The sequence below is a fragment of the Narcine bancroftii genome, chromosome 12 (assembly GCF_036971445.1).
Source record: "Narcine bancroftii isolate sNarBan1 chromosome 12, sNarBan1.hap1, whole genome shotgun sequence".
NCBI lineage: Eukaryota > Metazoa > Chordata > Chondrichthyes > Torpediniformes > Narcinidae > Narcine > Narcine bancroftii.
The window spans coordinates 88,811,929-88,839,824 of record NC_091480.1 but is presented as its reverse complement, the minus strand read 5'-3'; the positions used below and the strand labels follow the sequence as shown (position 1 = coordinate 88,839,824).

At 40.7% G+C, this 27,896-nt stretch overlaps 1 protein-coding gene and 1 non-coding gene across 5 annotated transcripts; one reads left to right on the top strand and one right to left on the bottom strand.

Annotated features, from left to right (window-relative positions):
* Positions 1 to 23: 23 nt before the first annotated feature.
* LOC138746471 (pyruvate dehydrogenase (acetyl-transferring) kinase isozyme 2, mitochondrial-like) lies at positions 24 to 27,896 on the top strand. Of its 4 annotated transcripts, XM_069904662.1 has the most exons (11): positions 26 to 294; positions 9,659 to 9,800; positions 12,384 to 12,455; positions 14,426 to 14,610; positions 15,385 to 15,474; positions 17,786 to 17,863; positions 18,237 to 18,313; positions 19,432 to 19,530; positions 19,736 to 19,846; positions 19,959 to 20,072; positions 26,231 to 27,896. In XM_069904662.1, the coding sequence occupies exons 1-11, from the start codon at positions 177 to 179 to the stop codon at positions 26,393 to 26,395; spliced, it is 1,251 nt and encodes a 416-aa protein (XP_069760763.1). In that variant the 5' UTR covers positions 26 to 176; the 3' UTR covers positions 26,396 to 27,896. The 4 variants fall into 4 exon arrangements, with proteins under 4 accessions (XP_069760765.1, XP_069760766.1, XP_069760764.1 ...); XM_069904664.1 differs by lacking the exon at positions 19,432 to 19,530 and having other exon boundaries at positions 24 to 294; XM_069904665.1 differs by lacking the exon at positions 19,736 to 19,846 and having other exon boundaries at positions 24 to 294.
* Positions 24,985 to 25,087, bottom strand: LOC138747816 (U6 spliceosomal RNA). Its single transcript, XR_011347674.1, has one exon. It is a non-coding gene; the product is annotated as a U6 spliceosomal RNA (small nuclear RNA).

Below are 27,896 nucleotides of genomic sequence, written 5' to 3'. Positions count from 1 at the left end.
CGCGGGTCCGGGGAGGCAGGCGATTGGCCGGCAGCGCGGCCTGGTTGCCAAGCAGATTACGGTCGGCCGATAATCGCCGCCGCCGCTCGGCTTGAAGTTCAAATCGGCGGCGTCGGGAGCGCGAGAGAAGGAGGAGGAGAGGGACGGGGCGGGGCGGCGGGAGGCGGGAGGGAAGCATGAAGTTCGTCCGCTTCTTGATGAAGAACTCGGCCCTGGCCAACGCGCCCAGGCACATCGACCATTTCTCCAAGTTCTCGCCCTCGCCGCTGTCCATCAAGCAGTTCTTGGATTTCGGTGAGTGAGGGTCGTGTGTTGCCCCCCCCCCCCCCCCAACCCCGGGTCGGAGCCCCCAGTGTGTGTGTGCGCGGAGAGAGACACAAGGCTGGTCGATCCTGAGCAATAACGTTTGGGGCTTCACCCGGAATGAAGCCTGTAAAATCGGCGGGGGGCGGGGGGCGGGGGGCGGGGGGCCAACTCAGCAGGTCACGCTGTGCTGGGGTGACACGACCACCAGCCGACGGCAGGGGGCGATCTCTGCACCTGCAGGAAGACCACCTGAGTGGGGGGGAGGGGCGCTGACTCCACCTGGCCGGCTGTCAATCAGCTGTAGACCCCCCCCCCCAGGGGGCTGATTACCTGGCCGGCTGTCAATCAGCCGTAGACCCCCTTAGGGGGGCTGACTACCTGACCGGCTGTCAATCAGCCGTAGACCCCCTTAGGGGAGCTGATTACCTGGCCGGCTGTCAATCAGCCGTAGACCCCCTTAGGGGGGCTGACTACCTGGCCGGCTGTCAATCAGCCGTAGACACCCTAGGGGGGGCTGACTACCTGGCCAGCTGTCAATCAGCCGTAGACACCCTTGGGGGGGGGGGGGATGACTACCTTGCCAGCTGTCAATCAGCCGTAGACCCCCTTAGTGGGGGCTGACTATCTGGCCGGCTGTCGATCAGCCGTAGACCCCCTTAGTGGGGGATGACTATCTGGCTGGCTATCAATCAGCCGTAGACACCCTAGGGGGCTGATTACCTGGCCAGCTGTCAATCAGCCATAGACCTCCCTAGGTGGGCTGACTATCTGGCCGGCTGTTAATCAGCCGTAGATGCCCTTAGTGGGGGCTGACTATCTGGCCGGCTATCAATAAGCCGTAGACACCCTAGGGGGCTGATTACCTGGCCAGCTGTCAATCAGCCATAGACCTCCCTAGGTGGGCTGACTACCTGGCTGGCTGTCAATCAGCCGTAGACCTCCCTAGGGGGGCTGATTGCACCTGGCCGGCTGTCAATCAGCCATAGACCTCCCTAGGGGGGCTGATTGCACCTGGCCGGCTGTCAATCAGCCGTAGACCCCCTTAGTGGGGGATGACTACCTGGCCGGCTGTCAATCAGCTGTAGACCCTCCCCCCAGGGGGCTGATTACCTGGCCGGCTGTCAATCAGCCGTAGACCCCCTTAGTGGGGGCTGACTACCTGACCGGCTGTCAATCAGCCGTAGACCCCCTTAGGGGAGCTGATTACCTGGCCGGCTGTCAATCAGCCGTAGACCCCCTTAGTGGGGGCTGACTACCTGACCGGCTGTCAATCAGCCGTAGACCCCCTTAGGGGAGCTGATTACCTGGCCGGCTGTCAATCAGCCGTAGACACCCTAGGGGGGGCTGACTACCTGGCCAGCTGTCAATCAGCCGTAGACACCCTTGGGGGGGGGGGGGATGACTACCTTGCCAGCTGTCAATCAGCCGTAGACCCCCTTAGTGGGGGCTGACTATCTGGCCGGCTGTCGATCAGCCGTAGACCCCCTTAGTGGGGGATGACTATCTGGCTGGCTATCAATCAGCCGTAGACACCCTAGGGGGCTGATTACCTGGCCAGCTGTCAATCAGCCATAGACCTCCCTAGGTGGGCTGACTATCTGGCCGGCTGTCAATCAGCCGTAGATGCCCTTAGTGGGGGCTGACTATCTGGCCGGCTATCAATCAGCCGTAGACACCCTAGGGGGCTGATTACCTGGCCAGCTGTCAATCAGCCATAGACCTCCCTAGGTGGGCTGACTACCTGGCTGGCTGTCAGTCAGCCGTAGACCTCCCTAGGGGGGCTGATTGCACCTGGCCGGCTGTCAATCAGCCATAGACCTCCCTAGGGGGGCTGATTGCACCTGGCCGGCTGTCAATCAGCCATAGACCTCCCTAGGGGGGGCCTGATTCCACCTGGCCGGCTGTCAATCAGCTGACCTGAGCCAGTCACACTGTGTTCAGACTTGTATCGGAACAATGCCTGTTGTACAATCTTGAGTTTCATGCTTGCTTGCCGTAGACCCCCTTAGGGGGGCTGACTACCTCGCCGGCTGTCAATGTACTTTATGCAGCGCAACATTTGGGGCTTGGGCCCTTCCTCAGGTATGAGCAAAATGTTCAGCAGGAGCCCGGGCCACAGATAGATGGTGACAAAACCTGTGAATGCTGGAATTGTGAGGGACAATGGGTTGAACCTTTGATTATCTGAAACTCTTGATCTCAATGTATAGATGAAATCGAGTCACCTTTATTTATTGTTTATACCAAGCTCGCATGGTAAAGACGAGATAGTGTTTCTCCATAACCACGGATCATATTTACATAAATATAAGTTAGAATGGTTAAACACATTAAAATTAAGACGTAGATAGTAAAAGTCCACGGAACACTACCCACATATGGGAATTCAAGAGCCTGATGGCTTTTTTTGCGGGGGGAGAATGAGAACCTGTTGTCCAGTCTGGAGTAAGGACCTTTGTGCTAGGTGCCTCCTACCAGATGGCAGAGGGAGAACCATGTACCTGAGGGGTCCGTGCAGCCCTTATTGTCCTTTGCCTGAATAGAGTGTTGTCGATGTTCTTCATGGTAGGAAGAGAGCCCCCGATGATCTTTTCCGCTGACTTCACTAGCTGTGGGTCTCGCGGTCCGAGGAGGTACGGCTTCCAAACCAGGTGGTGATTCATTTTCACAGGATGCTCTCAATACATCCTTGTCTGCAGAATGTAGTGAGGAGAGAGGGTGGAGATGAACTTTCCTCAGCCTTCACAGGAAGTAGAGGTGGGCTTTCTTGGCTATGGAGCTTATGTTAATGGACCAGGTGAGATTCTCTGCCAAGTGCATTCCAGGGAACTTGGTACTTTTCACAACCTCAAACGGTCGGAGGCCATCCCAAGATTTCCCCTCCCCCCCCCCCCCCCCCAAGATGACAACCATCTCTTGCTATATTAACATTATTGGCTCTGCACCAGTCTGTTAGCGACTGCACCTCACCTCTGTATTCTGACTCCTCCTTCTTAATAATAATTCTTGCCCACCACCAAGAGTTTGCATTGGAACAGTACAAGTGGGCAAGCAAAGAGATTAGAATTTGACCAGTTACGTGGACTTATCTACTTTCTGATAGCTACTCTGTTCTCCCCATCCCTCTATTTTCTTTCCTCCAACTCTTCACCCCTTTCCCTCTCGATTCACAGAGCCTCCCCTCCCCTTGCTGGTGTGCTGTCCCTCCTTTATCTACCTATTACCTCCTGTCTGTGGGACATTTCCTTGCCCTGCCCCTCCCCCAACTATTTTGATTGGGTGCCTACCTAAATTTTGACCAGACCTTGATGAAGGGTCAAGCCTGGTTCTTTATCTTTAGTACATAATAGACATGATTTGACCTGCTGAGATTCTCCAGCATTTTGATTTTGCATGCTTATGGAAGCCTTTTCTAATTCAAACACAATACTTGATACATTTGTTTGTTATTTTTGTTTTCTTATTTTCAAATTTGTCTCCTGTGTTTTTTCCGGACTATGAGAAACAGAAAATACTGGAAGGTAGTACCTGTGCAAAGGGAAAGGTCTGTCCTCTGTTTATCTTTTTCACCTTTTCTACCAGATGTTTCCAGTGTTTTTATGGTTTGGTTTTTAGTTTTATTTTAAATGTAGGTTGTCAATTATTTTCTGATTGGCTATGACATGCAAGAATTGATTATATCATTTTTGTAGTTGCTATTTTTGGAACCACACAAATGGCAAAATTGTAATACACCATGATTGCCACTTTCCCACCAGAAGAACTCCTCTCGTCTGCTGGCCGAAAAAGTGGCATCCTAAACCTCACTTTTGATCCATTGGCTTTCAACTTTGGGAAACATCAGGTGACAGTGAAGTGGCTTCCGATTTGTTTTGAATTAGTTGCACGCTGTCAATAGAACTGACAGTTTTTTAACCGCTGTCAATCAGGAAACGCAGTTATTGCATCATACTCCATATCTGTATTTGCAAAGTGGAATTCCTTTTTGTCTCCATTGGTGTGGAACTTCCTAAAATTATGTCTTGGGTGATTAGCCTATCTTGGTACAAAAGAATAGTAAATTCATTTTGTTCCATGCTGGTTTTTAGCAAGGATCGACAATGAGATAGACAACAGACACGCCAAGGCAAATAGCGCCTTTGGAAGACTACACAAAAGAGTCTGGAAAAACAACCAACTGAAAAACCTCACAAAGATAAGCGTATACAGAGCCGTTGTCATACCCACACTCCTGTTCGGCTCCGAATCATGGGTCCTCTACCGGCATCACCTACGGCTCCTAGAACGCTTCCACCAGCGTTGTCTCCGCTCCATCCTCAACATCCATTGGAGCGCTTTCATCCCTAACGTCGAAGTACTCGAGATGGCAGAGGTCGACAGCATCGAGTCCACGCTGCTGAAGATCCAGCTGCACTGGGTGGGTCACGTCTCCAGAATGGAGGACCATCGCCTTCCCAAGATCGTGTTATATGGCGAGCTCTCCACTGGCCACCGTGACAGAGGTGCACCAAAGAAAAGGTACAAGGACTGCCTAAAGAAATCTCTTGGTGCCTGCCACATTGACCACCGCCAGTGGGCTGATATCGCCTCAAACCGTGCATCTTGGCGCCTCACAGTTTGGCGGGCAGCAACCTCCTTTGAATAAGACCGCAGAGCCCACCTCACTGACAAAAGGCAAAGGAGGAAAAACCCAACCCCAACCAACCAATTTTCCCCTGCAGCCGCTGCAATCGTGTCTGCCTGTCCCGCATCGGACTTGTCAGCCACAAACGAGCCTGCAGCTGACGTGGACTTTTACCCCCTCCATAAATCTTCGTCCGCGAAGCCAAGCCAAAGAAAGAACAAGGCATTATATACAAATAAGTATTTCAGGATATTTGCATATATGGTAGGCTTCATTAATTGGGGGATTGAGTTCAGGAGTTGTGAGACAATGTTTGACCGCAATAAATCTCTGGTGAGACCACACTTAGAATATTGTGTTACCTCCTGCAAAGAAGGATGTGGAAACTAGAGAGGGTGCAGTGCAGATGTTGCATGGATTGGAAAATGTGACTCGTGAGGCAAGTTTAGCAGAGCTGGGACTTTTCTCTTTTGAAGAAGGATGACTTTATGAAGATCTACAAGATTATGAGAGGCATAAATAATCAGCACCTTTTTTTTCCCAGGGCAAGAGTAGCAAACACCAGAGGACATTTGTGCAAAGTGCTGGGAGGAAATTTTAGGGGAGACATTGGGGTAAGCTTGTGTTTACATTTGTGGGTGCCTGGAATGCCTCACTGGGGTGAAAGTTGTGGTTGAAATGATGGGGCATTGAAGAGGCTCTAAGACAGGCACATGATTGAAAGAAAAATGAAGGTGATGAGGTAGGGAGGGTTTCATTTTTTTCTGGTAGGTACATTGTTGGCCAAAGGGTCTGTATTGTGCTATTATGTTCTATGTTATATTCTGTACAACATTGGCCATCTATTCCATTAAGTCTGCTTGCTATCAGAACAATCGCATTCCCCACTGTGCAGCAACATATTCTCTCATACATCTCTAGGATTCCCCTGCCAGCCACTCGCACTTGGGACAATTTACAGGACCCAGTTATCCTGTAATATTGTGGGTGCAGTCCAGTGCACCTTGGTTAATTTCCATACTTCACCATGCTAGAGGTCAGCATCCAATCTGATTCTGTGGAACAATAAGACAACTGCGCTCCCCCATATTATTCCAACTTGTGCACAATGAGATCACCATTAGTCTTGGCAAAACAAGTTGTTTGTGGAAAATCTATCCATTATATTAGGAATGACAGTTTTATCTACTACTTTTTTCTGTTCACTTGCACCTTTCCATTGAATTATGATCTGCAATACAGATATCTTTCCTTGTAACATCCCAACACCCTAACCCATCTCAAGAATCTGCCTGTCCTTCACCTTTGTTTCTTTTCCCCACCTCGCCCTACCATCTGTGTTGGATGAGTAGAAACATTTGCAAAATAAGGAAAAGCCTTTCTCTTCAGTCGCCAGGCTATAAACATCATTCCCTGCTCACTGATTCTCTTTGCTTGAAACTGAGACTAAATGAAACCAAGGGTCACATAATTTGCAATCTTGGTTTCATATGCAATTCTAAAATAACATCAGTACTCATGTCAATGAGATATTGCTACTGCCACCCCTTTCTGTTGCATTGCCCAATTTTGGCATTAGCCTCAGCTGATATGTTAAAGTCCTCAACCCTCTTTTTTGTTTACATTGTTTATTCCAACGCAATGTAATACTTTCTTAATTCCTTTGTTCTATTCTGTTGTTGACCCAAAATTTTACTTTCTCCTTTCCTGACTTTCAATAAACCCCATTCTGTGACCATTCCCACGTCACCCAATTAAGCTACACTTCAATTTTAATTTTTGTTTGACTCCATTGGAATCTCGAGAGGTCTTTCTACTTCAGAGGTTCTCGATAAATACCAATTTGTGTTATTCCTGAGCACATTGGTGGTATTTGACATGAACAGATCAAATAGTGGTGAAAATACTGGAATCATTAAGAAACAAATGGATACAAAATGAGAGAAGGGTTATGCCATTTTTGTATTGGTGCATTAACATTCATTTAGGAAAGGAGACCATTCTACCCAGCATGCCTGTGTTAGCTCTTTGGGTGCTATCCATTTCACTGTAAAGTCTGTTTCTTCATAATCCTGATTTTTTTTTAAGCATTTTGATCATTTATCCATTTGCATATTGAAATTTTAAAGGTTTATTTCTTTTGTGATCTGATTATACAAATGCAGCTTCATTGAACAATGAAAGGATTTGATTATGCGGCCCATGTCGCATAAAATTCTTAACACTGGTATCTTCGTGTGGTTTGTTGTTTATTGTGATGTTAAAATTTGAATCTTAAAAAAAGCCCTCTTGTAGGACAGAGAATAAAACTACAGTTGTGGCATTGCATGTGTATCACGTATCACTGGAGCAGTATCTACACAACTAGATCATTGATCTAGAGGTGCAATTACATTAGGGAATTTAAATTTAAAATGGAAATCTGGAATAATAAATTATTATAAATACATTGTAGCTTTTAAACAAGATGATCTACCCTTGCGTGGTCTGAACTATACTGTAGATGACTCCAGACCATCAATGGGGTCGATGTAACTGCATGTGATGGCAATTTAATATGGGCAATAAATTTTTCAGCCAAATGATATCCATATCCTGTAAATAAATTGCCTTTCATTTTGAAAGCTACCAAAAAGTAGGGTAGTCTGACTGTAGCTTGAAGCTGAATTAATTGTTTCTCGTAAAAATAAAATGCATCGTTGAGCACGGTAATGGGCCATTTCAACTCGCGAGTCTGTGCTGCCCAGGTTGCACACAATTAACCTACACCTCCAGTAATTTCAAACGGTGGGAAAAAGATCAGAGCCCCTGGGAAAACCCACACAGACATGGGGAGGCACGTAGAAACACATTACAGCGCAGGATTCGAATCCTGATAGCTTGTAAAGGTGATTTTTGCTAATGTATCTTGTTGATTTCAGGGTGAAGGATTCATTTGAAAAATTAAGATGATACAGAGTCCATATAACCACTTACAGCACAGAACAGGCCAGTTCGGCCCTACTAGTCCATGCCGTAGCAAATCCCCACCCTCCTAGTCCCACTGTCCAGCACCCGGTCCATACCCCTCCAGTCCTCTCCTCTCCATGTAACTATCTAGTCTTTCCTTAAATGTAACCAATGATCCCGCCTCAACCACGTCTGCCGGAAGCTCATTCCACATCCCTACCACCCTCTGCGTAAAGAAATTTCCCCTCATGTTCCCCTTATAATTTTCCCCCTTCAATCTTAAACCATGCCCTCTAGTTTGAATCTCCCCCACTCTTAATTGAAAAAGCCTATCCACATTTACTCTGTCTGTCCCTTTTAAAATCTTAAACACCTCTATCAAGTTCCCTCTCAATCTTCTACGCTCCAGAGAAAAAAGCCCCAGTCTGCACAACCTTTCCCTGGAACTCACTGGATAAATTCTGATATTAATGTGCATCACTTAGCTTTGGTAATTCTGCCTCTACAATGAATTTATCATCTTAAAACCTGGATTGTTGTTCCCCCTCTGACAATCAGTGGTAATGAAACTAAATATTTTTGTCGAACAGGTAATTTACTTTATTTTCTGGGATGGTGCTAAATATTTATTATAAATATGTGTACAACACAAAAGTCTGCAGACGGTGATTGAAGTAAAAACACAGTTTGCTGTTTGACCTGAGTTTCTTCAACATTGTTTTTATTACAAATATGTTATCCTTTTAATGATTTATTTGTAGGCTATTGTTGTATGTAAATTCATGCCTTTGGTTTACTTGATTGTTGTCCAGCAAGTAATTGAAGACTAAGAACTTTATCTGGGTCTTTTAATATTAATTAGTTCACCTTTGTGGTTACAACCTTTTGGACCTCTGTCTGGAGTTTGAACAAGATGAACTTCAGTTTTGTCCATGCAAGAGTGGAATGAAACCCAAACTTGTTCAGTTTCACTGTGAATTACTAACCTGCAGAAATTATTCTAAGTGATTGCATGGGACTTTGTTCTTGATTATCAGGTTTGTTAAGGAACAAAATATTACTTGTTCATTTTTTTTTCCTGTGGTTTCAATAGCCACTGTTTCACATGTGACCTTGTGAATGTTTCCATCAAATAAACTACAAATTGCAGTTGTATAGAAAATGAAGTATACATACATGCACATGTAGAAAATTCATTACGATCATTCATGTGCTACATTGAAAGGAATCATTCCTGTATGGTGTTTTTTTTTTTCTCTCCAGCCTCATTAGTTTAAAAAAAATTGACAAGATGGTGGTGAAAGAAATTAAGATCTTAAGAGAAAATTCCATGTAGTTTTGATTTCGGATATTATATGTTGATAGTTTGAGCAAGGTAAACAGTACAGATGGAAATTAAGGGAGTATCCATCTGGAGCATGTCTCCCTCTTATAAATAAAGATCAGAATTTTGTGTGTATCATTCCAAAATACAACAACTTGCTATTTCTATATGTGATTCCATTAAATAAGTTCTCTGAAGAGACTAGAACTTGAATATTTTAAAAAAAATCCTGTTTATATCATTATCTTGGGCCCATGTTCGAGCATTAGGATGAGGGTGATGATCATTTTCACTGTAATGTTCCTTCTCTTCCCACCTAGAACCATATGCCTTGCATGTTACCATCCACCATCGTGGAATTGTATTGCAATTTAATTCTCACAGGGGAGAGAAGAAAATTGTGGAAGATATTGATAATTAGCATTAAGTACAGTGTGGCATTCTTATTTATTTAGGCTCAACAAATGCCTGTGAGAAGACATCATTTATGTTTTTGAGGCAAGAACTGCCTGTGAGACTGTCTAATATTATGAAGGAAATCAACCTCCTACCAGACCGGCTACTTGGCACACCTTCCGTTCAGTTAGTTCAAAGCTGGTGAGTAGCCACACAGAAGAAGTTCATGCACAACAAAGAACGACCCTTTCAGACTAAGAATGTATCTATTGTGGGTGGCTTCTTGAAAGTAGCACAAGTTGATTAAATTTGCTGTGATTCTGGTTTGTTTTCTATCCAGATTTAAAAAAAAATGTTAACTTTCTGTACGCGAGGATATTGCGAGTTCTATTAGCCATTTGGTTAAATACATTTGCTGATAACGCTCAAGTTGCATAGTTGGAGCTGTGTAAACTCTGCTGTGAACTTTATCCCACTTTCCTGCTCTGCCTCTGCCCCTCCCCCTCACGTCAGTGTGTGCATATAATGTGTTCTATTGAATTGTAAAAGCCAGTTGAAAATAGTATTTTTTGTATCATGTACAATGAGGGCAACTTTTTAATCACTAAATTGGATCTAGATTTAATTCAAATTGTTTAATTACATCGTTAAATTTCTTCCAACGATTATAAATCCTGCTTTGTTTCAGTGCAGAAGTGGCAATTTTAAATAAAGCACAACAAAGCTAGAAATATGTTCTGTAAGGAACTCTCAAAGCAGTGAGTCGTTTCTGGTCTCCGACTCGTATCTCTTCATCTTTGAGGCAGTAGCCTGACAATATTTCTATGGCACTATAAGCACCTTTAGAATGTGATTTGTATTCCTCCTTTGTGGGTTGCTTCATTTGAAAATAAATTAAAAATCCTTCAAAATAAATGGAGCTTTGGCATGGTCCTTTTGTTTCCTTTTTTGCTCTTGTACTTTTAGTATTTGCATTAAGCTTTCTCAGACATGCACTGCAAAAGGCAGAATTTTACCTTGAGCAAGCAAACATTATATCTGTGTATCGTTTCCATATTTTGGTGAAGCATTAAGTTATTGCAGATCATGTCAGACTGATGTATAAACTTGTAATGTGAATATTTCCTTTTTCGCTATGTTGAGGGTGTCCAATGCTATTATTAGAAATCTTTAAAATTATTGAGAAGGGTAAACTTGCCATTTCTATTGGGTTATATTCAGATCTAGTGTGTGAGTGATTTTAAAAACCTCTTTTACTAAATTTAACCCCTGTTTTACATATGGTCTCAAAAATGTCTATATTAAATTTGGGGTAGAACATGGGTACCTGCACTGCATTAAACATTGATTGGCATGTCCTTTCTGCTATGTACCTGTGATCTGGAAGTTTCCAGTTTCAATCTCTTGTTTAGGTTGATTGAGCAGATAATTTGTTATTGAAGTGCTGGTAATTAAGTCAATGTTAACAAAAAGTCCATGTTTATGTACATTTGTGGACATTGATCCTTGCTGGGATTCAGTAACTCTGCAGCCTTCAAAAGCCTAGCAGTTGGACTTCATTTGCAAATCCATGTATTCTCTGAGACACATTAAGAAAACATTGTAAATTATTGCTCAGGAGAGCAAATGGTACAAGTGGAGATTTGTAGATGATTTTGACCATTTTATTTTTAATCTTCATTCCATAGGAACTCTCAACTTTATTCTGGTAATGTAACTGAATACAATCGAGAATGGGTTTTTTTCAGAAAGAACTTGATGGTCATATAATATTCCTAAAGACAAATGTGGAATTGGAGAGCATTATAGTTTTGCTGAGGGTTATCAAATGTTAATTTTATTTGCTTGAGAAATTAAAAAGTGAAGAATAATATTTTGGCCACGTGTATTCACTATCCTTTTTTTAAAAAAAAAATGCCATTGTTATTGCTCTGCCCGAACTTTTCAAAATTTGGTTTATTTCTGTTCGAGAACTTTGATTCTGCCAGGCACTGCAAATTTCCACCATGGGATCTTGATCATTTAGCACTTGAGCCCTTTAATCTCTTAAAGCTGGCGATCATTTAGCACTGAATCTCTTCACATTGAGCCCTTTAATCTCTTAAAGCTGGCATGTGGAGATTTATTGCAGGACAACTTATAAAACTTTTATTAATGTAAATATGGCTGTTCTTTTAAAAAAAAGATAAGCTTGGAACATTTGTCTTTTTCAAGGTTTGACTGAACTTGACCCACTATCCAATTACAGTCTAGCACTGGCTGAGATTAACTCCTATTGGCAGAGTTAAATGGCTGTAATGTTTTCAACAAATTTCCTTTTAATGTTGAAGTAAAACTGCTCTGTGGATGCATAGCCCACCTCCAGTATAATAGAACAGGTTAATTTCAATATCTAGTCAGGATTTGTAAAATGGAGTATGGATGTTTGTTCAATTTAATATTTAAAAAAATAAGCATGTAGTCATGTGTAATCTCTCCCTTACACCACCTCTCCTGAGTTTAACGTCCAATAATTCACTCAATGCATTTGAACTCTGGTGCACGTTGAGACGAAGGACAAAATGGGAGTTGGCTCTCTTCAAGGAATGGCTTTTTAGAGAATCAGACGTAAAACTTTTCCTTTGCAGATCACAATTCTTAATGCATCTCTCTTGTAATCAATAAATGCATGTATGTTTTGCACTCATTTGGTCAGTAATGTTTTGTATAGGAATTCATAAGTATCATTTGTGTATATGCATGTTGCTGAGTTATTTTAATTAGAACTTGTGTGTTTCCATTTAGGTACGTTCAAAGTCTCTTGGATATTCTTGAATTTTACAATCGGAACCCTGATGATCTCAGTGTTTTATCAGGGTGTGTTTATTTTTAAATAATCCTTTAAAACTATTTATGATTGTTGAATACTCATCAATTTTCAACAAAATGTTCAACAGTTCACTTTTATGTTGAAGGCAGTTTATTGGAGTCTTGTTTCATAAACCTTTGAACATACAATATGGCCTTGAATTGCAAAATTTAAAAACTATAACTTTTAATTAGGCTTTATCTGTAAATGGAGATAATATTTTGAAAATGAAAGGTGTTGTTTGTATTGGTTCTGTTATTTTAATTTTCTAAAAATTTAAACATGCAGCACGAGTCCAATTTTTGCGGCCAGTTTTTGTATCCAATTAACCTGTACATGACAGACCCAAAACTCCACTTTGACTAATTGAATTCCTAATTAGATTACGACATGTTGAAGTGCGGAGGTGAATTGTTAATTAGAATCAGAATCAAGTTTCTTGTCATGAACGTGACATTTGTTGTTTCGCAGCAACAGTAATTGGTGCAGAAGCAAGATGCAAAATTATTACATAAATTACAATTCTGTAAATACAAGATTTTAAAAATTAATTATTCTTGCGCAAAAAAAGAGAGTAAGTGAGATACTGTCCATGGGTTGATTGTCCATTCCGAAATCTGATGGTGGAGGGGGAAGAAGCTGGTTTTGTGATGTTGATTTTGTGTCTTCAGGCTTCTATGTGTGCTTCCTGATACTAGCAGTGAGAAAAGGGCATGGCCTGGGTGTAGAGTGTCCTTGATTATAGAAGCTGCTTTCTTGAGGCACAGCCTCTTAAATATGTTCTTAATGGGGTGAAGACTAATGTCCCCGATAGCACTGGCTGAGCTTAGCTTTTAGGTTGGAGCATTTTCAACTCTCAAGAGACTTGTCACAGTACATTTGCCACATTTTTATCCTTATAAATTTTTAGTATTTAAAATTATTCACTGTGTTGATTGCACATGTGATTTGGGGAAGCTAAATGTTGCTAACATTTTAAACTACTATCTCGATCCATATAACCGTTTACAGCATGGAAACAGGCCATGTCGGCCCTTCAAGTCCGTATCGGTTCACTTGAACAACTCCACTAGCTCCTCCGCAAACTCCTGAGGAAGTAGAGGCTTTCTTCATGATGATGCAATTGGAATTCAGTGAAATAAAGCACCCAAAATGAAAACCGGATTTAAAAAAAAGATCACAAATGTCGTCCACTATTAGGGTTAGGGTTATGCATTGGTGTGTCATAAAGATAAAAAAATGAAAAATGGGAAAAGCTATGCTCCAGAACTAGGAGAAATACAATAAACACGAGGTTACGCATGATACAATATAATTGGTTACACAGGCTATGTATCACACCCCAAAAGTTAAATAAATGCACCCCTTCTCTTTTTAAATGTTTGCAGTTGAGGGGTGGGGGGAGATTTGGTGAGACTCTAATTTTAAAATACTATATGAAGTATGTAATAATGTTCTATCAGTCTTGGAAAAATTAAAATAAAAGTGCATCTTAATTTCCTACAGTTTAAAAGGCTGAGCAATGACCTTATAGTTGTCCTTGGGAAGGTACATTTAAGTGGACCAGATAAATGTAATTTGTTTTTATTCATCTAAATCCAAATGCATTTGGATATTTTGTGCCTTATACTCAATTTTCATTTTCATCTGACCAGCTTGGTTTGTTACATGGTGATTGGGGTGTTGTAACAAAGTTTGGGTTATTGCTGGGAGGCCCAGACGTGTATATGGTATGCAGTTTCCCTCACTAAAGCATATGCAAACTGCACATCTATTTATTGATCAATTTATTTATTTGTACACGCCTGGAGTCTGAGGGATCAACGATTCCATGAATCAAGTCTACTATTCTGTTAAAGCTTCCAAAGTGTAGCTGCATCTAGTAAGGTTCTAACCCGACTTAAAAGAGCAGCGTTTGAGGACTTTGTGCTGTACCTCAAGGAAATGGCTTCATATTTTATGTACTGTATATTCTTAGTTTTACAGATGCATTAATCACAATCCGGAACAGGCACAATGATGTGGTTCCAACTATGGCTCAAGGTGTGATTGAGTACAAAGAATCCTTTTGTGAAGATAGCATCACCACTCAGAATGTACAGTATTTTCTGGATCGCTTCTACATGAGCCGAATTTCCATTCGAATGCTTATTAATCAGCATAGTGAGTGTTATTTATAGAATTATTTTAATAAATCATTGCTTTAAATAGTATAACCCTAACCCTAATAGTGGATGACATTTGTGATTTTTTTTAATAAATATATATTCTTTTCTTCTTTGGCTTGGCTTCGCGGACGAAGATTTATGGAGGGGGTAAAAAAAGTCCACGTCAGCTGCAGGCTCGTTTGTGGCTGACAAGTCCGATGCGGGACAGGCAGACACGGTTGCAGCGGTTGTATGGAAAAATTGGTTGTTGTGGTTGGGTGTTGGGTTTTTCCTCCTTTGCCTTTTGTCAGTGAGGTGGGCTCTGCGGTCTTCTTCAAAGGAGGCTGCTGCCCGCCAAACTGTGAGGCGCCAAGATGCACGGTTTGAGGCGTTATCAGCCCACTGGCGGTGGTCAATGGGGCAGGCACCAAGAGATTTCTTTAGGCAGTCCTTGTACCTCTTCTTTGGTGCACCTCTGTCACGGTGGCCAGTGGAGAGCTCGCCATATAACACGATCTTGGGAAGGCGATGGTCCTCCATTCTGGAGACGTGACCCATCCAGCGCAGCTGGATCTTCAGCAGCGTGGACTCGATATATATATATATATATATATATATATATATATTTAATATATAATATATATATATAATATATAATATAATATATATATTTAATATATTATATAATATATATTATATATATATATAAAAAAATCCTTTTTTTCATTTTGGGTGCTTTATTTCACTAATGCCAATTGTGTCAGATGAATATATATTTTTCTCTCTTCAGCGCTCATTTTTGGTGGCACAACAAATCCTGCTCATCCAAAGCATATAGGCAGTATTGATCCTGACTGCGAAGTTGTTAATGTTGTTAAAGGTAAGATGGTTTTCTTTGGGGAATTTTTCTTTCAATCCATGTTGAGTGGGACTCCATAAGCCTAATCCTATTTTTCTATGTTGGTAGATTTCAGTGGAATGATTTCCTTATAATAAACAGGATTTCTGTGACTAAAGCTTCTGTCTTTTTCAAAATATTGCTAAGCACTTTGCAGGTAATCGTATACTTCTAGAGATAGTCACTTTTAGAATAAATTAATGTCAATATTTTGCTTGGGCAAGCTCCCATGCAGAGCAAATTGACTGTCCTGGTAATTATTTTTAAAATGGCCGATTTAAAATGCCCAGAATATCAGATTTTTCTCCTATTCGCCATCAAAAATGTCCCTTATTGTGTGGCAAAGGTAGTAATCTTTGACTGCCAGGTTTTAATAACTGGGTTATGGTAGTCAATAAGATGAAGAGAATGTTGGCTGTGTGCCAACGCACGACAAACTTTTTCTTTATTTTTTTTTAATTATTGTTGCAGTCTCCACAAAAATACATTGTGAAGTTCCATTGGTTAAAAGGAAGCCAAAGATTTCCTTTGGTTTATATTCATTTCAAGGTTGTCTGTGTGTTGCATGGCACATCCAGGTTCATTAATTTCAGTGAGGTCATTGCTGTGCTGCGACATTCATGGTACTTTGCTATTTATGGAATCTCACCCTTGGTGATTTTCTTTTTCTAATTAATTATAACTGGTTTTGTGGTCATCAGTAAAATAGTCCAGTGAAGGTTTCACTCCGGATACGTGAGTAATTGTCCAACTATTGACGTTAATGGTACAGGTGGCAGTGTTTAGTTGCATTTCAATTTCAAATTTGAATTCAATAAATTGGAATCTGCATCAATCCGCACTTGAAATTTTGGATAATACTATTTCTCAAGTTGCTCTTGATCAGACAGAACAGGTATGCAGGTAAATTCAGAATGATGGAAGGTTTTATTGAAAGAATCTGAGGGAGCTTGAAAGAGTAGGTGCAAAGAGGATGTTTGATTATAAAGAAGCTGGATCTTGTGGGTATTGCTTATTGGATAAACTTTTCATATTGGATTTTTAGAATTCTTTAACTTAGAGATGTGGAGGCTGAATCATTGAATATGTTCAAGACTGTGAAAGTTGGGGGGTTGTGAAGAAGAAATAGGATCTATGCCAAGAATGGAACTGTTTGTGGAGCTTGTTCTATTCTTATTTGGCTATTTGTTCTAAACTATTATCTTTTAAAAATTATTTATGTAGATATTGTAAATGTTAAGTTTTGTAAGTACTGTCTTGATCCGTTTGGTGTATAAAACATAACTTGCAAGTAAATGCTTGCTAGTATCTGATTAGTTAACATAACCAAATTGAATTTCAGGTTTTTTTTTAACTAACAAATCTGATTCAATTAATCTTCATTCTCTAACTAGTCATTTTGTCACTGACTACATCCTCCTTCGAAAACATGGGGTGGGGGTGAAAAAGGCAGCATGAAGGATTTTTTGTGGCTCTGCACATTGTCAAAGGATTCTACACCATTTTAGCTGCAGGAGCCCATTCCCTTAACTCGAGAAGAAAAATTTGGCAGTTCGCTAAGTTCTTCTGGGCTTGGAGCGATGAAACCATTACTTAATTCGAAGCCATTTGAATGCCCTATTTACTTCTAAACTGTCATAGTATTTTCTAGTGAATTATAATTACAAATTCCTTATCTTAAGATGAAATCTATGAAGAGCCTGCCATTGCACATCAGCCAAGGAGCAAAACCTTCTGATTTTTGTTGATGGAAATCTAGATGTTTTTGTCAATTGTATCAGGTAATTTTTCCAAACTCTAGCAAATTGCAGTTGCCTCGCAAAATCCAGGTCCGTTTACTATTTTTAATAATTTAGGAGTGTAGCTGGTATCAAGTTTTTGAATAAACAAGTCTTTCATTTATATTGACAAAAATGGTTGAATTTAATAGTTAAAACTTATTTACCTTTCTGCTATGTGGTAGGAAGATGATTAATAACATCTGACGCTCCACCTGTGCTAACTTGCAGTCAGTAAAATTTTTGTCGATTTTTAATTGGTGATTTTTTATTTGTTTTAGCATGCTTCTGGCTGGAAAGCATTTGTGCTTGATGCTGTTTGTCCTACTGTCTGAACTTACAGTCTAAGTGAGGTTTATAAAGAGTTATTCTTCTGTGGTAGAGTCTCTTTTGTGGTTTGCCATCAAAATGAAGTGTAGAAACTGCATAAAACTAAATATTGACAACTACATTGTTTGCATAAAGTAAATGTCGTGAATTCAGAGCTGGTTAATGTTGGCCCGTGTTGTTTATAGATGCATATGAAACTGCCAAACTGCTTTGTGACCAATACTATATGGATTCTCCCACGCTAGAAGTGGACCAGCACAATGGTAAGGCATCATAAGTTATTTTAGACTAATTATTGGTATAACATTTATTGACTTATTAGGATTACTTTTTATGGAGTTGTTCCTTGTTCAGGACTTCTAGCTTGTTTGTTTATTATGGGGTCCTGTGCTTAAATCAGTACTTCTCTTAACATGGCACAAATAAGTTATCCCATTTACACTTGCCATTTAGTTTTCAGTACTTTGCTTAAATCAGTACTTCTCTTAACATGGCACAAATAAGTTATCCCATTTACACTTGCCATTTAGTTTTCCCTATTTGAGTTTGATGCATGCCAATAAAACTTTTTGTGAGATGTACTGATTCACTTTCCTGGAAAGGAACCTGATAGATTGTAATTGTTTTTTTTTCCAGCAATGAGTGGTTCAGGACCAGTCCATATTGTTTATGTGCCATCACATCTCTACCACATGCTGTTTGAACTTTTCAAGGTAGGAAACCAGCTGTTGCATTAACAATTTAAATTGTATTATTGATTGATTAATTGTATCTGATTATCAAACTCTTGAATATTAGCTCTTTTGAGGAAAAACTCAAATCTCAGTAGAAGTGGCGCAAGTTGGGCATTGAATGCAACATGCGTTTCCTTGACTGGTATCTTAAAATTGCAACAATGAAGAGCAAACTCTAAATTTATCTAACTTTTTTCATGCTCTTTGATCGACACACAAGGAACAGTGATAATTCTGAGTAACCTTTTGATGTTGAAGGTCTGGAATAACGAATAACTTGTGGTAAACTTGCTCTCCCTACAATTCTACAAAAAAATGACTCCATCCCAGTGGGAGCAAAGTAGTTTGTGGTAAGATAAAAACAGAATACTACACTCCCAAGTTAGCACAAGTCAGAGTGGCATACAGCGCAGCAGATAGCACAACGCTACAACAGCGCCACCAACCTGGGTTCAAATCCAGTGCTGTCTGTAAGAAGTTTGTACATTCACCCCTTGTCTGCGTGGGTTTACTCCTGGTGATCTGGTTTCCTCCCACCCTCTAAATAAACGTATAAGATTTGTAAATGTTGTACGGTATTTGGATGCCGTGAGCTTGCGAGCCTGTTACCGTGCTCGAGCGGAATTGAAATTTTTCAACTTTTGTTATTAATCCTGCACATACAATAGTGAATAATCAATACATTCTCTTGAAATAATATTTGACAATTATAAACGTTATTTTTGTACCTACTACGCGGTGATGGTCCCTTCTAGCCCACGAGTATGTGCCACCCAATTAACCCTCATGCGTTTTGAAGGGTGAGAGGAAACCAGAGCATCTGAAGGAAACCCATGCAGACTTGGGGAGAGCATAGAAATTCCTTACAGACAGTGACGGATTTTAAACCGGGTCGCTGGCACTCTATAACAGCATTGTGCTAACCGCCATGCTAACTGTGCTGCCCCTTGTGAAACCACTTTAAAAAAAAAAAAGTATTAATTGCTCAGCCATGGTTCATGTGACTTTAGTCAATAGGTGACTACCTGGCACTGGTTGCTGAGCTGCTCTAGTTTAGTAAATACATTCAGTGACATAGTTGCCTTTTTATATTCAAGAATGCTATGAGAGCTACTGTGGAATATCACGAATCCAGTCCTTGTCTTCCACCCATTAAAGTAAGAGTTTCACTGGGAGGAGAGGATGTCACAATTAAGGTATTTCAAGTTTAAAATTTGTTATATGAACTGTTGAAGTATTCTGATTCAGTATCTTAACTGGAGCTAAGTGTAAACTGAATTTCCTTGAAGCTCCTCTTTCATTTCTGGAACTTGATTGTTTTTCGAGATATAGAATTTTGATCATGTATTAAGCTTTACAATGAGATATGAAATAACTGTTTTGTTTTATTTTTTTATATAGATGAATGACAAAGGTGGTGGTGTTCCGTTAAGTAAGATAGATCGATTATTCAGTTACATGTACAGTACAGCTCCTACACCACACTTGGGAAGTTCTGGAGGAGCACCTCTGGTGTGCATTTATTTACACATTGCCATGCACAAATAATGTAATACGTAAAGCATGTACGCTGATATATTTCACTGCTCGGAGTAACCTCATCCAATGTTATTTACAATTTTAGGCTGGTTTTGGCTATGGGCTGCCTATTTCAAGACTTTATGCTAAGTATTTTCAAGGAGATCTTCAGCTCTATTCTATGGAAGGTTATGGGACAGATGCAGTCATTTACCTGAAGGTAAGCATTTGTCCTGCTTGAAAAATGTAAGAAAGCGTTCGGTATTTCTCTCCGTCACTACTTAAGAATTAAATTTGATTAAAAAGTTTTCAAATGGCGTTTGAATTATTGTGGTTAAAACTAAATGGGATTAGGAAATATTTCTAAAAATGTAGTTTGTTATTCCCCAATCTGAAGCCATGGATGAATTGAGAAGTCAACTCCCTTATGAAGGCAAGTTTAGTGGCATTCAAGTCAGATGACCTGACCCTCTAAAAGAAATAAAAGTATAATCTCTGCCAGACTCTCAAGACAACATCACAGGAATATGACAGCTAAGGCAAGAAATGCATGCTATCAGACAATCCAAAACAAACCCCAGCAATACTATCCTTGGAACCTGTGCTGGACAACTGGCGGATGTATTTACAAACATCTTTATCTCTACAACACCGCAAAATCCCCACTCACTTTAAGCTACACAGTCAAAATCTTTTACCCAGGATAAAAAAAAAATCAACTTTTATTTAAAATTGCTGGGAGAGAGGGCACATGTTTAAAGGAGGGCAAGGCCTTCTCATACCCTCCTCGAGCTCTAACAAAGTAGGGCAAATTTGTTTTTACACAAAAGTAGGGCTGCCAAAACTAGCAATTGAAGCAGACGTGATTGTGGGATTTTAAAATGCTTGTAGATGCACATTAAAATGCAAGGAATAGAAGGGCATATTATGTATATGACAGCAGCAAGTCTTAGTGTTATTTTAGCACAGTGTTCGATCCAAATGTTGTGGTTCGAAGGTCTGCTCCTCTGCTTGACTCTTCCATGCTCTATTGTTCCATTAGTGAGGCATTCAACTTGAGCTAAATTTGAGTTTTCCCTCATCAAAAGGAATAACAGATGGTAAATGCAAGGGGATTTGGAAGAATTGCAGACTTCCCCACAGTGCAACAAGCAATTGACTCCAATTGCATTGAAGTTGCATCCAAACCTAAAAATCCAATGACCTTCAGTTTGTCAGCAATGATGAAGATGAATCTTGCTGGCTGATTAAGTTTAGAACATAGAGCAATACAGCACAGCGCAGGCCCTTTAGCCTTTGAAGTTGTGCTAACCCATATTCATTTTTTTAAATAAAGTACTTAACCCTCTCTACCCCATAACCCTCTATTTTTCTTTCATCCATGAGGATGGATGAAAGAGTCGGTCTAAGAGTCTCTTAAATGCCTGCAATGTTTCAGCCTTCACCACCATTCCTGGCAAGGCATTCAAGGCACCCACAACTTTGTGTAAATTTAAAAAAAAAATCGCACATCCCTGATGTCTCCCCTAAACGTCCTTCCCTTAACTTTGTACATGTGTCTTCTGGTGCTTGCTGATCCTGCCCTGGGAACAGATGTTGGCTGTCCATCCTATCTATGTCTCTCATAATCTTGTAGACCGCTATCAAGTCTCCTCTCATCCTTCTATGCTCCAAAGTGAAAAGTCCCAGCTCTGCTAACCTCGCCTCATAAGACTATTTTTTCCAATCCAGGCAACATCCTGGTAAATCTGCACCCTCTCCATAGCTTCCGCATCCTTCCTGTAACAAGATGACCAGATCTGAACACAATACTAAAAGTATTGAACCATAAACACTGAACCATAAACCACAAATCACCAGAGATTTCTAGAGTTGCAACAGGATCCCTATACTCCTGAATTAATTCCCCCTATTAATGAATGCCCAGCATCCCTTAACTATCCTATCAACCTGTACAGTGACCTTGAGGATTTGAACCCCAAAGTCCCTCTGTTCTTCCACATTCTTAAGTAACCAACCATTAACCCTGTACTCAACCTCTGGTTTGTCCTTTCAAAATGCCTCACCTCTCATATTTATGCCCAACTCTGCATCCTGTCTATATCCTCTTGTAATCTGCTAACCTTCAGTTCTATCCACAACTCATCTGACCTTTGTGTCATCTGCAAACTTACTGACCGATCCTTCCACCTCTTCATCAATTTATAAAAATCACAAAAAGCAGGAATCCCAGAACAGTTCCTTGTGGCACTCTACTAGTCACCAACCATGTTGACTATCCTTGAGTAGCCTGGACTTCTCCAAATGCTCATAGATCCCTATCCTTAAGAATCCTCTCCATTAGTTTGTACACAACTGACATAAGACTCACCAGTCTATAATTACCAGGATTCTCTGTTGCCATTCTCCAATTCTCCGGCACATCCCCTAAGGCCAAAGAGGATTCAAAGATCGTAGCTACTGCTTCAGCTATCTCTTCTCACTTCCCACAGCAGCCTGGGGTATCTTGTGTCTGGCCCCAGAGTCTTATCAATCTTGATGTTTTTGAGATCTGACTTTTTCACTTCCTTAATCTCCACATTGTCCAACACACTCTGTGATCAAGGTTTTTTCATCCTGTGAATACTGATACAAAGTATTCATTTAGGACCTCCCCAATGTCCTCTGCCTCCAGGCACATGGTGCCTTCTTTATCCTTTAGTGGCCCACCTTCATTCTCATCACCTTTCTGTTTTTTTTACATACGCATAGAACGCCTTGAGGGTCCTCCTTAATTTTACATGCCAAGGCCTTCTCATACGCTCCTTGAGCTCTAACAAGTCCTTTCTTCCTGGCTACCATATATTTCTCATGAGCCTTTCCTGCTTCCTATATCTGATGTATGCTTCCTTCTTCCTCTTGATTGACCTGTTTCATCAGGCCACAGTTTCTTTTTCCTACCATTGTCACATTGGGACAAACCTATCTTGAACCTTGCTCAAGTGGTCCATAAACTTCTTCATATATGTTACATTCTAAATGTAGTATTACATGACAATAATGGAACCTTTACTTCTGTGCTTTCACCTTAAACATGTTTCCATTGTACTCTCGCTAGTTCCTTCCTCATCCTTTCCCCAGTTAAGCACTTTCCATTTTGACTGTTTATATCCTTTTCCTATGTTGACGCTAAGGGAGTGGTGGTCACTCTCACCAAAATGCTTCCCCCACTGGGAGTTCCCGCCACCTGACCAGGTTCATACCCAAAACCAGATGCAGTATGGCCTCTCCTCTCGTCGGCCAGTCCACATGCTGTATCATGATTCCTTCTTGAATGTACCTGACAAATTCAGCTCCATCTATCCCTCTTACAATCAGTCAATCAGAATTGTCATGAACAGGTCTTGAATTTTGGTGTTTTGAGGCAGCATCATATTTATAATGTGTATGTTTGCACGATCTTAAGATATTACTATTTGTATAAAAAAAATAGTGCACGAAAAGTAAGGCAGTGTTTATGGTTCATGAATTATTCAGGAATCTGATGACAGTGGGGAAGAAGCTGTCCTTGTGCCGTTGAGTGTTTATCTTTGGGCTCCTGTACCTTTTCCCCGATGGTAGCAGAGTGAAGCGGGCATGGCCTGGGTGGTGGGGGTCTTTGAGAATAGAGGCTGCTTTTTTAAGACATTGCCTCTTGTAGATGTCCTCGATGGAGTGGAGGCAACCCACACTGCTCTTCTGGGAATCGGGATGATTGATTCCCTTTTGAAGCAGGTGGGAATCTCTGACTGCAGCAATGAGAGATTGAAAATGTCTATGAACACTTTGCAAGTTGTTTGGTGCAGAATTTCAGTACCCTGCCAGGTATGCCATCAGAGCCTGATGCCTTGTGAGGGATCGCCCTCCGATATCATAGGGTCCTCAGCCTTTTCAGGGATTCTCATGGGTTTGGTTCTTCTCAAAGCAGGCATAAGTTTTCAGTTCATCGAGTAGTGGAAGCATCACAGCCATCTGTGGTGTTTGCCCTTGCTTTGTTAGCTGTAATGGCCTGCACTCCCTCCATAGCTGGTATGTATCTGTCAATATTAGGGAAGTTGAACTCACTCATATCTACAACCACGTGCCATTCTAAAATCTGCCTGCTTATCTGCTCCTTGGTATCCCAAGGGCTCTTTGGGGGCTTTACAGTGATAGCTCTCATCCTATTTCAGACTTTCACCCAAACCAACTCAGTGGACACTCCCTTTGTAGCGTCCCCCCTTTCTATAGCCATGATACTATCCCTGACCAGTAATACTACTTCCCCCCCACCTCCAACTTTTCTATCTCCCATCCTATTCTTTTTAAAACACGTGGACCCTGGTACCTGCACAGGCAATCTTCCCCTTCCTCCAGCCAAGTTTCTGTAATGGCCACAACGACGTAGTTCCTTGTTCTAAATTCATCCCCTTTATTCCTAATGCTCCTAGTGTTGAAATAGACACATTTCAATCCTTCTAACTGGCTACCTTTATGTTTTGTCCCTGCCTGTCCTTCCTCTGAACTCCGAGCACAAAGCATCTTGCTTTTTGTCCTTCTAGCCTAATCTCTGCACTCACATTCTGATTCCCAACCCCCCACCACCACAAATCAATTCTCTCCTTTCATATTCAATTAACATATTTTGTCTTTTGGTCTCTGCTTTTCCCTCCTTGCATTATTCCCTTTTTCCCTGTCATTTTTAATACAGATGTCTGCTTCTTTTTTCACTCATACCTTGAAGGGCTCAGGCCCATCAGTAACTATTTTTTTCCAAAAATAGATTTTATTCACAATAAATTATTTACAAAAATGAAAACCATTGAAAGTCTTTTCACACCCAAAGTATCAATCATATCAATTCAATCAATGTATATTGTAACATTTGTTCTCTAAATACACCATTACCTCCCCTGTGGCACCTTGTCACTTCTCTTTTTCTCCCCCCTCACCTCCCTCTCTTGTTTGTGAGGGACTTCCCACCGTCTCAGCCCCTCAATGCCCAGTAATGGGTGGATTCCAGACTGTGGTCCCTCACGCTGGCTACACCAAGACTCTGTGTGTCCCTTAGCACTCTAAATTGTGCCAGTCAACAGCATTCCTTCACTGAGAAGACCAACAGGTTTTGGGCAGACAAAAATATGGAATACTTCACGAAGTTGCGTATAATCCTTGCACAGGGGTTATGCTCATCTCTGTATAGCTTCAATTTTGTTGCGTCTTTACCTCAAATGGATGCTGCGAGACCCAAGTTCTTCCAGCATTTCTGTTTACTGCAACAGCTGGGTTCTGTGCTACGTTGATAATGTCAGGCAATGCGTTTGATGTTCCTGCCACGGTTAAAATGGTGGTTTTTTTGTGGAAGGTTATTTTAGGTGTGGGCTAGTGGCAGGTGTTAAAGGGGCTAGTGAAGGAAAGATAAATTCTGTCACAAATTATTGGTAATTTATTTATGGAAATGTTTTTGCCTTGAGTATAGTTAGATGCGGTTAGTGATGTTTGAAGAAGTTTTGCACTTTTTGTGCCCTTCTAGATTCTTTGGCCTTCGATTTTTTTTTTTTTTTTCCATTGAATGGTCCTTTAGTTCACTCTGGGCCATATGACTAACCCAGTGGCTTTCACCCCACTCACATAACACTCTAAGTAATCCCTTTCTAATCCTCCGGCATTCATAGTGATGGATTGAACAGTGGTTCTCTGCCTTTTTTCACTTGCATACCACCTTAAGTAATCTCTTACTAACCACCGAGCACCTATCACATCCTTTATTTGAAGGTGGTAAGTGAGTGGAAAGAAAAAGCTTGAGAATCACTGGACTAGCAGATTCTTGCACTTGTCTGCCTCTCCTCCCATCTGAGCAAAAACCCTCTGGCTAAATCACAACTACTCTACAGAATCCATTTGTGCTTCTGCTACTTTAAATGGCGCACATCGCATCCCCAAAATTAACCATCTAGCTTGTTTCGTTTAGGATTTACTGCGTTTGAGCTAAAAAAATCTTATTACTGATGATCATTTCTACCCAAGTAAAGTGATAAATGTCAGTACATTATACATACATACACATACAGCATGGTAAAAGGCCATCACGAGTCCGCTCAATTTACACCCAATTAACCTACACCCTGGTATGTTTTGAACAGTGGGAGGAAACCAGCCCCTGGGGAAAACCCACACAGATCTGGGGAGAATCTACAGACAGCACAGGATTCGAACCTCAATTCCGATCGTTTGTACTGTAAAAGGTGTTGTGCTAACTGCTATGCCAACCATCCCACACCCATTTTATCAAAATTGGGTGTTTGAGTCTTGTGTTACAAAATGAAGGAAATGTCTACTATATTTGGATGTTCACTCTGCATTTGTTGATTTGTTTTTCAGGCTCTATCAAAAGATTCAGTAGAAAGGCTACCAGTTTATAACAAATCTGCCTGGCGACACTACCAACATAACCACGAAGCTGACGATTGGTGTATACCTAGTAGTGATCCAAAGAACATGGCTATACAAAAGCTCCAGCATTACACAAAGACCCAAGTTAACTGATATGGAAAATAATAAATCTAGTTACACGTCAATTAAGCAAGACAGTCAGCCACGGAATGTGATTTTTTTTTTCCAGATGAAGCATGGTTCTTTAGAGAAAGGTAGAATAGAGCAGATTATAAAAGTAATCTTAAAGTGATCAACTTTAAATTGACACTGACTCTTTATAATAAAAATCTTTCCATCCAGTGTTGAGAGATGTTTATATAGATGAAAAAGGTGGCACTAAATATCAATTCATTCCAAGAATAGCCCAATTGCAAACACAATGAAAGTCTGGGCTGTTAAATACTGAATGGAGTCAGATTAGCAGTATGCAGGGAAGGCTGAATTTTTTTTAAAACAAAGTTCCTGTCCCAGTTCACACAAAGGATCATAAACTATTGAAATATGATTTGTCCTCTGTGCTATTGGTCTAAATGACATTTCACAAGCCAGTAATATGTATGTAGCTTTAAAATAGATGATTGACATTAAACTTTTTTGGGTGTTTGTTCTGAAGCCATGTAAATTTCAAAGACTGGCAACATTGAGATGAGTTAGTAACAGAAGCATGGAAGCAAGTTTATTATGTTCAGACTGTCAAACATGTACTGTTGTTTCTGTTCACCATACCAGCATATTAATTTTAATCTTTCATGGCTTTTTTTTTTAACTTTGGCATAAAAACACATGCAGCCATAACACTTTGGGCCATAATCCTGTCATTCTGTTTTTTTTTTGGTGGGGGGAAAGTGGATCTCTCTTCATTACATGATTGTATTTCCATGTGGAAACTTCTAACTAGGTGGATCGATCATCCTTGTCAATTCCTTCCGTGTCTTTAGAAGTTAGTTGAATTCCTCTGCTATTTCAGAAATACATCCCTTGTTTGTTCTGTTTCCACAACTGCCCCTACCTCACTATTGATATGCTAGACTTGTTCTTTTCCAAAACTGGGTAATCTTGACAAGGGAAAACCAGAAAGAATATTCAGACCAACACTGTGTATAATTGAAAGAGTGGTTCTTTGCTTTTATATTATCAACCATTTTATGACGAAGCTTTCCCATCCCTATTAGTCTTCTCCCATTGCTCCCCATTTCCACCTGCTGAGCAGGGATTTGTTATGCAACTGCAAGAAAGATCAGTTAACACAATTGCATTCAATAAGCCAATTTTTTAATTGTCTATTTACCTGCTACCTGCAAATGTGCTCTCTAAAAGACTTCCTCAAAATTTCCTCTATCCTATAATCCAAATTTGTAATATATTCATAATAAAATTTTTAATTTTATTTGTACATTAATGCTGTATGCATCTGTATATGTGCTTTGTATAGAATGTGCCAAAGATTGTATTAGTGTAGAACGTGAATCACTGTCCCTTCAAATTGTGAAGCATTTGCAAAGGATGCTTTTCTTAATCTAACTGCTGAACTTTAAAGGGTTAAGCATCAAGCTTTGCTTCTTTTATAAACAAACTTGTATTTTGTAATACATAAACACTATCTTTGATTTTA